Consider the following 13,376-nt stretch of genomic DNA (forward strand, 5'->3'; position numbering starts at 1 on the left):
TATGAATTATATGCTGTTTATTATCTGCTGAGTGTTGGATGTAAGTGACACCATAACCAACAGGTTGTAACTGCTTGAAACAACATGGCCTCATTCTGGTTATCCTAACAGTGGTTAGATTAATACCTAAAGCACTTTTTTTAAGCTTTTACATTTGCATAGGACATACCTCTTCAGTATTTTTCATGTCACACTTCCATAGTTTCGTCCTGCAAAAATTTGATATATTTTTCTTTACAGGTACACCAACTGGTCTATCTTTTATCAAGGTACAACAATCTCATACGTGTTATGAAATATTTTGAAACAAAGAAATTATGGCCACAGTCTAACTCTTTTCTTCTGTTTATTGTTTGCAGTAAATATTTTGCTGTTATTCTTCTAATCCCACTGGACATGTTGATGGATCAATCTGTGTAGCTATGCTTATCACATGCTGCGGGTTTAAGGGCTGCACGGAGTGTCACTATCCCACTTGTCAACTAGATATCCGCTCTCTTGGGTATATTTACTAATGATGACCTTGCGCTACGTAGTTCTCTCTTAAACTGCAATTTGGACTAAATTGTTTACTACCAAGACCATTTATCTAGTGTAGGGATTTGACTTCCAGCCCAAAATGTGCCAACCTTTGCACACTGTTCAACTGACTGTTCCTTTTTTCAGTGAATGAACTGAAGGATATGAGTGTACCAAGAGTGTAGCTCATATCCAGGTGTTTCCCAGTCAAATCTGTAAATAGTTTTCTCTAGCATGGACATGTGAGTTATTCAACAAACATTCAGAATACCACAAGGTATCTACATCCAGAAGTTTTGTGCGTATCTAGAAAAGCCAGAAACTATTAATTTCTCTGGTTTAGTAGTTAATATGTTGTGCTTAATCAAATCTGTTAGTGAAGAAGCAGAGTTGCAACAATTATCAGCATCTTCTCTTCCATAATTTATTTTTGATAGCCAAGCTATGGAATTCAACTTTTTAAGTCATTTCTTTCAATTGCTCAATGTCTCCAATGAAGATAGCTCTACATTAAAGTTCTGAATTGAGAATGTAACATTAAAGTAAAATACAGATTATGTCACATCCTTACATCCTTCATTATCAATTACATCCATTTTAATGACCAGATACATTACTGGGGACACAACAATTCATCAGAGAATGAGAAGACATGGAAAATCTACAGAATTAATGCAAGAAATGCAATGCAATGTCCAGAACAAATGGTGAAGTTCATTTACGTGTGGAGAAAGATGAAGATGGCAAAACTGATAAATAATATGGACTGTTAATGTAGAAATGAAAATAAAAGAAAGTATGAAAAGACAGAAGATCACACAAAGTATATAATAAGATCAGAATGATATGAGCCACAAGAAAAAGTGACAGTATATTGGTTGATCTTTTTTGCAGCAGAAATTTTCACCTTTCATGGTATAGCTATGCTCAAGGCAGAAATCTAGGAAAAATGTTCTTTATCCACTCATCATTCATCTATATAAAATACAGCTCACTTGTCTCTGGCACAACTGAAATCATTACAGTATCCACATTCTCCCAAACTTTTCTCTGTTTACAAGAAATGAAAATCTATCTTGTACACGAGACACACTAACATTTATTTTATTAAATAAAATGAAACTCACCGAGGAAGACTCCACTGGCTAGCCCCTTGATGCCCTGAACTTTGCTTACGTTGTTCTCTTCAAAGTAAGGATCACAAGTAGCTTCACCAGTTGATGAATTTGTACAGAAAATATTGTACAGGGGACCATTTACAGTCTTGTTACAATCCTGTATATCAATATCCTTTAGTAACCGTTTTCCAAGTACACACATGCTGAAAGAAGAGAGAAAAGATTTCAAGTTTAATTAATATTTTTATATACAATCTATACAATTTATATACAATCATGATAAACATATAGATACTCATAAGATGAAACAATGAATTGGTATCAGTGCTATACAGAACTGAACACTGAAGTGCTAACTTTTGAAAATCTGAATGGTTCTATGCCCTAAGATGGAAGTGACAAATGATGCAATAAGCCATCTGGACCATGTATAGTCTCAAATTTAAGATCTTATCCGTTTTTGAACTTAGTGTTTTAAACTCTGACTCTATAGTAGTATATGTCATGCTAACACAATTAACCCTGTGATAAAAAATAAATAACAATAAAAATATCATAAAATTCCTGAACTACAAAAAAGATACATTTTTGTTTATGTGAATACATGTTATCATAATTATCCTATTGTGCTGTTGAGTAAATTTCATTTTCTGTAATTTTTTTTTTTTTTTTTTTTTTTTAATTTAATGTTCTATGTTTCAATCTTAGTATGACTATATCTTTACTGATGTACTCTGGAACGATGTTAACTGGGTGCAGTGGGTTGTATGTTGTCTGGCGGGAAGGAAGGAAGGAGAATTGTAAAGTTTTCTGGAGTTGTGTGCAAATGGAACGTATTTTGCTGAGTGAACATTGTAACTGACGGCAGCAAAGCATCTAGAACTATTAAAAATGAAAATCACATTCAAATCAGTTTGTCATCTATGTTATTTCAAGAAACACGCCAACCTATAGGGTTTCCAGACCTACAAGAGAATCTGACCTCCAGACAGATGAAATTTAAGCAACAGATTGAAAGAGATCCTTAAAAAAACAAGATGAATATTTTTTTCTTTAAAACTACCACTAGACTCGGCCAAAAATATTTTAACTCCATGAACAATTATTACAATTAATGGTCATCCAATGTGCATAACAAAGGAGGTTGTTAAAATTCACATTAACCATTTGTGATCTATTACATTCAGCTAATTTTCCACATCATTCTTCATTTCCTTTACAACGGTCCTCTTTCCCCACTCCATGATGAAAATTACTTTAATTTTGAATGCTGCAGGCATGCTTATCTTATAAACTGTTATTTGTTGGGATCTACATTCATATACTTATGTTTGTTGGTGATTTTAGAAGGTCAACTGAGTGCAGTAGATAGAGTGTCATGAAAAGACAAACCTAAAATGGTGATGCTGAGGGAATCCAAATTATGAAGCAAATCATTAAAAGTACTGGTAGGAGACAAGTTTTGCTATTTGACAGCATAATAACTGATGACAGTAGAAATAATGAGGATATAACATGCAGACTGGCAATAGTAAGAAAAGCACTTCTGAAAAAGAGAAATTTTTAGCACAAAATGTAACTTTGTGTTAGGAATCTTTTCTGAACGTGTTTGTCTGGCCTGTAGATTTATTCAGAAACGAAACATGAATGATAAACAGTATAGCAAAGAAAAGAATAGAAGCTTTTGAAATTTGATGTTATAGACAAATGGTGGAGATTCTGTAAGTTATGCAGATGTGCAGAGGATTGTATATGAAAGACTAGCATGGAGAAATGGCTCAAACCATCAGAAAACACTCAGGTATCATTCCACTGTCTGCAATCATTCCATCTCACCCACAAGTTAGTTGTCATCAAAATAGCACAAAAATGAACTGTTCACAAATTCGACAGTACATGAAATGAATGACATTGTATATGGCAAATTAACTTGTGCCAGCAATATGGCCACCTTGTACAGCATTACGATTGTGTAAGGAACACATTTTGCAGTGGTCATATGATTCATATTAAATAGAAATGGAGCTAAGAAAGGCATAGGGTGTTGTCAGGAGGTGGAGTAAAATATTGCTAAGAAACTTATTAACTGAGACCTTGAGTTTGTCCAAACTTATTAATTGATACCTCAAGTTAGTCCAGTGAATTATCAGTAACTAGAATAGTGTCATCAGCAATGAAGAATAAACATTTTTGTAGCAGTTCTACTACATTTTACAAGAAATCAAAAGCTGCAAAAGTTTACCACGGATGCTGCAACAGAAATTTATGTTTTAAGTTACATTTGCTTACTGTATCACCACCAAACCATCAGCAATTCTCTGTTTGTCCTGGATTTTCAACTTGTATTTTGTAGGATAACTCCTCATACGAGAGTGATTTGAAAAGTTCTGGAAACAGAATAGAAAATAATTACATCACTGAATTTTTTTTTTTTTTTTTTTTTCAAGTAGTCTCCTTGTAGATTAATGCACTTAGTCGAACGAAGTTTCATTGCCTTGATCTCATATCGAAAATGAGTTTCCTTCAGAACTGAACAATAGTTGTCAACTCCGGGTATCAATTCTTTGTCTGAAATGAATTTTCGACCACCAAGAAAAATTTTCAGTTTTGGGAAGAGATGGAAGGCTGACAGAGCCATATAAGGTGAATAAGGCAGGTGTGGCAACAATTCATACCTTTGTTCATGTAATTTTTCCATGGCGATGGCACATGTGTGCGGGTGCCCACTGTCTTGATGGAAGATGACTTTCTTCCTTGCTAAAACTGGCCTTTTTTCGAGCATATTTTGTTGTAATTTGTCCAGGAGGTTAGCATAGTATTCTCCAGTAATTGTTAGCCCAATGTGGAGATAATCTACAAACAGAATCCCCTTCGCATGCCAGAACACTGATGCTATGACCTTTCCCGCCGAAGGAATTATTTTTGCTTTCTTTGGTGGCAGAGAATCAGCATGTTTCCACTGATTTGACTGTTGTATTGTCTCTGGGGTATAGTAGTGCACCCAAGTTTCATCTGTGGTCACAAACTGGTGCAAAAAATCTTGTTTGTTTCTTCTAAAATGCGCCAAACATTGTTCTGATATGTCGATTCTCATGCATTTTTGGTCCAGCATCAAGAGCCACGGCACCCATCTTGCAGATAATTATTTCATTTCTAATTCTTCAGTTAAAATGTGATATACCCTTTCAAATGACATCTGGCAAGCGTGAGCAATTTCATGCACTTTCAATCGGCGATCCTCCATGATCATTTTATGCACTTTTGCAATGATTTCTGGAGTAGTGACAAACCTTCGTCGACCACTGTGCCGATCATCATCTAAGCTCTCCCGACCAAATTTAAATTCATTCGTCAACTTGACAACAGTTGAATATGAAGGAGCAGAGTCCCCCAGTGTAGTCTGGAAATCAGTATAAATGTCCTTTGCCTTCATATCTTTGTATACAAAGTACTTAATCACTGCTCAAATCTCGATTTTTTCCACCTTCACTACGCAGGAACGACAGCAGAGCCATGTCACCGCCACGCCTCTCTTCCAAGAGCACTGACATGGCATCCGTTTACAGGCAATAGTCCGATGAATATCATGTGAACAACTCATTGCACTAGCACTGACCACTTGTGGTGATTCCGAGAACTTCTCAAACCACCATCATAATAAGCAAATTTTATACAGTATTAAAGCTCTGGCAACAAGATTAGGAATAGAATAGTTCTGAGGCAACAGGAGAATAAGTAAGCAGTACTTACGGCAACAGTTCATTCCCATTAAAGTTCACAAAGATGCCTACATATACGGCGAGGATGGAGAGTAGCACACAGGCAAGTGCCACAGTGGCAAACTTATTGACAAACTTTACACCGATGAAAACGATGGTGCCCATTATGATCAGCAGACCAGTGCCATACACCCTGAAGTTGTTGTACATGATGCTCGCATCTTTGGTGAAGTCGCCAAATATGGATGCACTTGGAGCCATGTATGTCTATGGAAAAACAAAGTTCAAGATTAACATTTTGCATTTTCTGATTCCTAAAGCACCTGTGTCCTTGAAAATTTTTGCTTGTACCATTCTCAGAACTCAGTGATTAATATAAACTTGTGGCATTTAAGATATTGACCTCAAGTATTTCATCAACCACTGAAGGTAATGAAACAAGGTTGTTTTATACACGAGAGTTCATAAAAGGGAAAGGATTTTGATTTGTGATCAATGTCCATGAGTTATTGAAGCAAATATATTTTCATGGAACTGTGTCCTTTTTGCATGAAAAGGACACACTTTCTTTTGCATAAAAGGATTAAAGGACTGTTGTTATTGTTTGAAGTGCACCTTTCCACACAAAGTACTGAGGACTGTGCTAAATAGCTTGAGGATTGGTTGAGGAATGTACTAAATACAGGGCAGTCAATACAAATCTAGCCTGGGCCATATATATGTCTGACATAAAATAAGTTAATATATCTAAAAACAAAGATGATGTGACTTACCAAAAGAAAGCGCTGGCAGGTCGATAGACACACAAACAAACATACACACAAAATTCAAGCTTTCGCAACCAACGGTTGCTTCGTCAGGAAAGAGGGAAGGAGAGGGAAAGACGAAAGGATGTGGGTTTTAAGGGAGAGAGTAAGGAGTCATTCCAATCCCGAGAGTGGAAAGACTCACCTTATGGGGAAAAAAGGACGGGTATACACTTGCACGCACACACACACACACACACACACACACACACTCACACACACATATCCATCCACACATATACAGACACAAGCGTGTGTGTGTGTGTGTGTGTGTGTGTGTGTGTGTGTGTGTGTGTGTGTGTGTGGGCGCGCGCGCGCGCGCGCGCGCGCGCGAGTGTATACCCGTCCTTTTTTCCCCCTAAGGTGAGTCTTTCCGCTCCCGGGATTGGAATTATTGTGTATATGATGGGCACTGCTGTGGAGCCTGTGCAGTGTCCAAGGTTTTCATTTTCACATCTGATACATTCATTCTTTATGTGGTAGTTTTCTGCAAATCATAACAAGCGTCACAGCAATATATGAGGGTTGTTTTTTAAGTAAGGGCCGTTCGTGCCTATAGTCCTGTATTTCGCGCGGACGCCGCAACAAGCCACCGCGCCACTTGCCGGCATCCTTCCCGTTCACACTGATGCAAGTTGCAGATCTGTAGCTGACGTGTACGCATCGCTGTGGTACTTTATAATGTTTACGATTATTGAATCGCCCGCCGCGTGTGAGATACGGTCAGTGATACGTTTTTTGACCGCGAGAAGCCTATCAGCTGCAGAAATTCATCATCAGTTAACAGAAGTCTATGGCTTGAACGCAATGAGTGAAGGTAAAGTGTGTCAATGGGTTAGAGAGTTTAAAAATGGCCGTCAAAACGTCCATGACGAAGAACGCTCAGGCCGGCCCTCTGTGATCACTGATGATTTGGTGGCTGCAGTCGAAACAAAGATTCGTGAGGACAGAAGATTCACAATTTCCACTCTTTCTTTGGAATTTCCACAAGTTTCAAGATCGGTTTTGTACAAAATTGTGTCTGAAAGCCTAAACTTTAAGAAACTGTGTTCTCGGTGGGTACCCAGACTCCTCACAGAGGACCACAAAGGGAAGAGATTTGCCACTTCATTGTACTTTTTGATTCATTACGAGGAAGAAGGGGATGACATGTTGAGTCAAATTGTCACTGGAGATGAAACATGGGTATCCCGTATCACTCCCGAAAGCAAGCGACAGTCGATGGAATGGCGACACACAACCTCACCCGTCAAGGTCAAAGCCAAACAGACACTGTCAAAGCGCAAGATTCTGGGACCAGCGTGGTGTTTTGCTAGTGGACTTTATGCCACGAGGAACAACAATCAACTCAGATGCCTACTGTGCAACTCTAAAGAAGCTCTGCAGAGCAATTCAAAACAAAAGGCGCGGCATGCTGACAAAAGGAGTTTTGCTCCTGCACGATAACACTAGGCCTCACACCTCTAAAAAGACTCGGGATTTGATTGATTATTTTGGCTGGGAAGTTTTGGACCATGCACCATACAGCCCCGACCTTGCTCCTAGCGATTTTCACCTTTTCCGGTACCTGAAACACCATCTTGGCGGGCAGTGCTTCAATGAAGACGATGAAGTGAAAGCGGCCGTGAACTCTTGGCTGTCGGAGCAGGTGGCCGAATTCTTTGAAGAGGGAATTAAAAACTTAGTTGTATGGTATGACAAGTGCTTAAATAAACAAGGCAACTATGTAGAAAAATAGGTAAAAGTGTGTAGAATCAGAAAATAAAAGTTTTTTTACAAAAGTATTTGTATCTTTTTTAAAAAATAAAAACGGCCCTTACTTAAAAAACAACCCTCGTACATTACTCTAATTTCCTAACAACAACAACAACAACAATAATAAATAATTTTTTATACCTTAGCAATACAAAATTGGGTACAATAACTGGTGATTAACCTGTTTTCAATAACTTTTAATGATTCTGACAGCATCTAAGGTAGTCAGTTTACAGTGAGACCAAGCAAAGTGGGGCTTTTCTGAACTAATTATGATCCAGCATGCTCAGGTCATTTTTTACCCTTTGTTACTTTACACTGCTTTGTCACATGCTAGACTGATATCAACTGTTCATGGCCATGCACAGTGTCCCAGTTTACAAATATCCGTTACACTCTACAAAGCGCAATACAGCACAATTCTGCTCACATTTACAGTATCACTTTGTAATTATTCAGGCTATGGGTGATTTACCTTGTACATTCTTCACGGGAGCAGTTACAGCAATCACAGTTTAGGCTCTGCAATTCCATTTATTTTACCACAATGGTTTCAAATGTTTTCACATGTACCTCTATACTAATGACATTTTCAACACTTTCAACAAATCAAGAAGCATTTCATGATTCCCACTTCACTTTGTTGGCACAAAAATTAACTTGCGACCAACACATTTGAGTGTGGTAGTTGATGGTCTCCATTTGCCTGTTTCTTGATGGATGAACTGTACACAGAACCTAGACTGTGCAACATCAGACTAATTTTTCAAGCTTTACTTACTGGTTTGTTTTACTGGACCACTACAGTCAGACATAACAAATGATGTTGGAGGCTGGCCCTGGAATGCTGTGCCATTTCTCCCTACAGACTTTCCACAGGTGATTTGACACATTTTAACAATCTAAAAATGGGAATATGGTCCAAGATAACCTCTAAGGAGCATCTTTTGACCTAGGTTATTTGGATGGACATGACTTGTTTTATGTGGCAATGATGTCGTTTTCACTACACTGTTATGAAGTGTATGCTATCAACTGTGGGCAGCTGGCAGAAACAATAGAGCAGCAAACTTCTCAATGTATACTGTCCACAGTTGAGATGAATGCATGCTGCAAGAATATGGGTACAAAATAGGGTGACGTGGTTAAGTAAGAAAGTATGCGCTGTTCTAGAAATCTTTTTATACATGTAACTACATGAAAATTGTAATTTGTTTGACTTGGAGAGGTTTGATCAATGCAAATATATTTAATCATCTCACATCTTCAGTGGATTGATACTTAATTTTTATTGATGCCAAAAATCTTGCTGTGTTATTTCTCAAAAGTATAGGAAATGTCACAGCTAAAATTAAGGTTACATATGTTGGGATGCAAATAGTCAAACATTAAGACAAAAAGTGTGGAATGTCTTTTCTTTGACCTACAGATCTGTGGACTGCTTTCCATATTCCACCTTATCTTTGTGAAAACTGCTAGCATTAAGTGTATACTTTTGTGATATATGTGTGTCTTTGAAAACACTGGGGAACAATTTGTAACTTAATTTCTGCTGACTTTGATTCTTACATTGTTTTAGAGGTAAACGGACATGCTGATTCCAAAACTGTAATTGGTTTTTTCCTACCACATCAAGTTTTGTTTCTACAGTTGTTGCGCATGCGATTACGCATCTGACAGGTAACTTGTTTGTTACAGAAAGCAGTGCTGCACTCTGTCAGCGTACTACCAGTGACAACCATGGATGTGTGTGCTGTCCTTAGGTTAGTTAGGTTTAAGCAGTTCTAAGTTCTAGGGGAGTGATGACCTCAGCTGTTAAGTCCCATAGTGCTCAGAGCCATTTGAACCATTTTGAACCAGTGACAACTGGAGGGGATAGTGATGCCGCGCGACAGGTTTAGATTCATATTGTCTATACCAATGTGGTCAGTTACGCATGAGACACTGTAGTAAACAGGTGTACTTGTCGTTCTGATATAGTGAAGCCGGTTTCTGACGCATAGTGCAAGAATTTGTATTTACACAAGATTAGCAGTATTTACTTCTTATATATATATATATAAATGAAAAAGTGTCTTTATGTCTGCCACTGGTAGTTCATGTCGTAAGAGCTTAAACAGCCCTGATTCGTTTTGTTATTTGTTTTACCATTCCCAGTCGACAGACAAACATCAGTAATTTTGTCAGGGAAGCCTAATTTGCTTATTTTAAAGCAAAAATTGGCGACCAAGATAAATCATGGGTCCCTCACAAAGTCTGCAAGCAGTGTGTGGAGGGCTTGAGAATGTGGACAAAAGAAACACGCGATAAATTTCGTTTGGTATACGAATGATTTGGTGAGAACCCAAAGACCACTCCAGTAATTGTTACTTTTGTATAGTAAAAAAGCCAGGATATAAAAAAAAATACAATTAAAAAAATTAAAAAATTAAAAAAATTAGCAACTGGCATGAAATTTGAAAATATTTCAGATGTAGAAACACATCTAGCAACTCTTGTTTATGTTCAAAACTACTGCTTGGTGTAGTGATTGTTTTCCCATCAGCATAGCAACTGGCATGAAATTTGAAAATCTTTCAGATGTAGAAACACATCTAGCAACTCTTGTTTATGTTCAAAACTACTGCTTGGTGTTGTGATTTTTTTCCCATCAGTTTAGTTGCGCCTGTTTGTGAGTTCATGAAATCTTGTATATCAGGCTGTCATACTCCCTACTGGTGTTGAGAACTCTTTAGGCACCACAGAGTCTCAAAGTTGTGTCTTTTATCCATACTAATTTGATTGGTGATACCTAGAGGCTCTCAGATGGGCGAACTATGCCTGCCTATAGCAATTTATCAATCACTGTCTTAGCGGCATGTAAGTTACCCACGACCAATCGACGCATCTTGTGACACACTGGCGGCTGTCAGAATACGATGCACCTTGCCAATATGTATCACAGAAACTTGCGCCTTTGTGCGAGCATGAGTAGAAAGGACGGTGAGGTGCTGCGCATAGAAGCAGAGTGTACTGGACTAACCTCTGTGTTACGGCATGTATTCAGGGTCATCAGATGTACAGGTGCTGCATGAGTGGGTGGAGGGGCATGGTCAGTCAGCAGGCTGAAGCCAAGCATGCATCCTCACTCATAGCAGAGTAGTGGCTGTGCGAGATGACCCTGAGGTGCTGTTGTGTCATGCAGGTATGGGGTTGTCAGGGTGAATAACCTTGGGATGCGGCAGAAGATATCGTGGTGCAGGAGCAAAGCATGTTGTATGTCTGGAGAGAGATAGAAGTGATGCAGGAAGTCAGTTCTCAGGACCAGTCTCCCAGGTGTATGATCAAGGGGATGTGCGTATCCATATGACTGTCAAGTGACTTGACGGTAAACATGACACGTGTCTGGAGCTCAGAAATGCACATGGTGTGCGACAGTTATGTGTGGTAGCACCAAACTGACAATGGTACCACAGCATAGCTGTGACCTTGAGAAATCCACGGCACCCTTGCCTTTGTCGCCAGGAATTGCTGACAAGGTGTGTGGGCTGCTTGTTGCTCCTTGTGAGTGGGGGGAGGGGAGGATTGACTTGAGTTGTCCAGTTGGGTGTCTGGCGATAGTCATGGCTGCATGGTGTGGGATTATATGCGTTGCAGATTTTCAGGTGGTCCAGTCATGCTGTAAGCATTCTGTCCACCAGAGCCATTCGTTTTTCCAGAGGTTCAGCTTCCTCTGACATAACTGCCAATTGTAGCAGAAGTTCAACGATAAAGAGCAGCCAAAGGGCAGCATCTGGCATGAGGTTAATGTCAAGAGTAGCACAGAATGAACTGAGATGGCATTCTATCAGCCAATTGTTGTTCATGGGTAGCTTGTTTCAACTTTTGCTAGGCTGTTCATGAGAATCATTTTAATAGTTCAGATCTGGCTGTGTCATACTTGTTGTGAGTGGTTGGTGCTAATACGAAGTCATTAATTAAGTCGGTGTTTTCTGCCAGATGCCAAATCAGGGTAATGAATCAGGTGTCATGATCAGAAATGGCTAACGAACTAAAGGCACACTCCATGGTGGTGAACCTTAAAGTAGGTTGTTCTGGTCAAACTGGTGGCAGTTTAGCCTGGGAACTGAGTGTGAGATAGGTAATGGCTGTGATGCGGCATGCTTATAGTCAGCCAAGTTGATATTGATCACAACAAACCTTCCTGAGACTGCAGCGTAGTAGGAAAGAGGCTGTGTAGGTATATGTGAAGTGGGTGAATGTCCAATCACATATATATATATAAATCCTTGTGCAACACATTTTGCAATTGATGTGAGGTCACTACTATGGCAGTATCTCCCGACTGGGTGATGGGTAATGTCGCAATAATGAAGTCAAGGCAGTTGATAGTGAATACACTTTATTCACAAAGTGCAATACATCAACATGTCTACATCGTATCATGGCTCAGAACACACTGCTGTCTTTGACTCACCCACAGATATTCCTCTGCCCTCTGGCAAGCGACATAAACCATGTGATCAATTTCCACACTCCTAAACATCCCGGGTCCACTGTTTCCGATGTGATATTGAAGTGGTAATGTGAAGGGACACGTAAAGCACAGAAGTGTACAGGCTAACCTCGTCTGTTGACTGGAGACCGCTGACAGCTGAAGAGGGTCATAATGTGTATTAGGCAGACATCTATCCAGACCATCACACAGGAATTCCAAACTGCATCAGGATCCACTGCAAGTAATGTGACAGATAGGCGGAAGGAAACAAAACTTGGATTTCATGGTCGAGCGGCTGCTCATAAGCCTGCATCACGCCCATAAATACCAAACGACACCTTGCTTGGTGTAAGGAGCTAAACACTGGACGACTGAACAGTGGAAAAACATTGTGTAGAGTGACGAATCACGGTACATAATGTGGCGATCCGATGGCAGGGTGTGGGTATGGCGAATGCCCGGTGAATGTCATCTGCCAGCGTGTGTCTATATTTACATGGATACTCTGCGAATCACATTTAAGTGCCTGGCAGAGGGTTCATCGAAACACCTTCACAGTTCTCTATTATTCCAGTCTCATATGGCGTGAGGAGAGAACAAACATCTTCATCTTTCCGTACAAGCTCTGATTTCCCTTATTTTATAGTGGTGATGATTTCTCCCTGTGTAGGTCGGTGTCAACAAAACATTTTCGCATTCGGAGGAGACATTTGGTGATTGGAATTTTGCGAGAAGATTCCATTGCAACAAAAAATGCCTTTCTTTTAAGGATGTCCAGCCCAAATCCTGTATCATTTCTGTGGCACTCTCTCCCATATATCGCGATAATACAAAATGTGCTGCCCTTCTTTGAACTTTTTTGATGTACTCCGTCAGTTCTATCTGGGAAGGATCTCACAACATGCAGCAGTATTCTAAAAGAGGATGGACAAGTGTAGTGTAGGCAGTCTCCTTGGTAGATCTGTTACATTTTCTAAGTGTG

General features: G+C 39.3%; 1 protein-coding gene across 1 annotated transcript in view; it reads right to left on the minus strand.

Annotated features, from left to right (window-relative positions):
- The window catches only part of LOC126484987 (solute carrier family 12 member 6), a 201,732-nt gene that overhangs the window by 153,620 nt on the left and 34,736 nt on the right, over nt 1–13,376 (minus strand). Inside the window, exons 5-6 of the mRNA XM_050108593.1 lie at nt 5,388–5,623; nt 1,647–1,840 (exon numbers count right to left, since the gene is read on the minus strand). Of these exons, the coding sequence (XP_049964550.1) occupies nt 1,647–1,840; nt 5,388–5,623 (430 nt within the window). The remainder of the gene's footprint in view (nt 1–1,646; nt 1,841–5,387; nt 5,624–13,376) is intronic.

Source organism: Schistocerca serialis, chromosome 6 (assembly GCF_023864345.2).
Source record: "Schistocerca serialis cubense isolate TAMUIC-IGC-003099 chromosome 6, iqSchSeri2.2, whole genome shotgun sequence".
NCBI lineage: Eukaryota > Metazoa > Arthropoda > Insecta > Orthoptera > Acrididae > Schistocerca > Schistocerca serialis.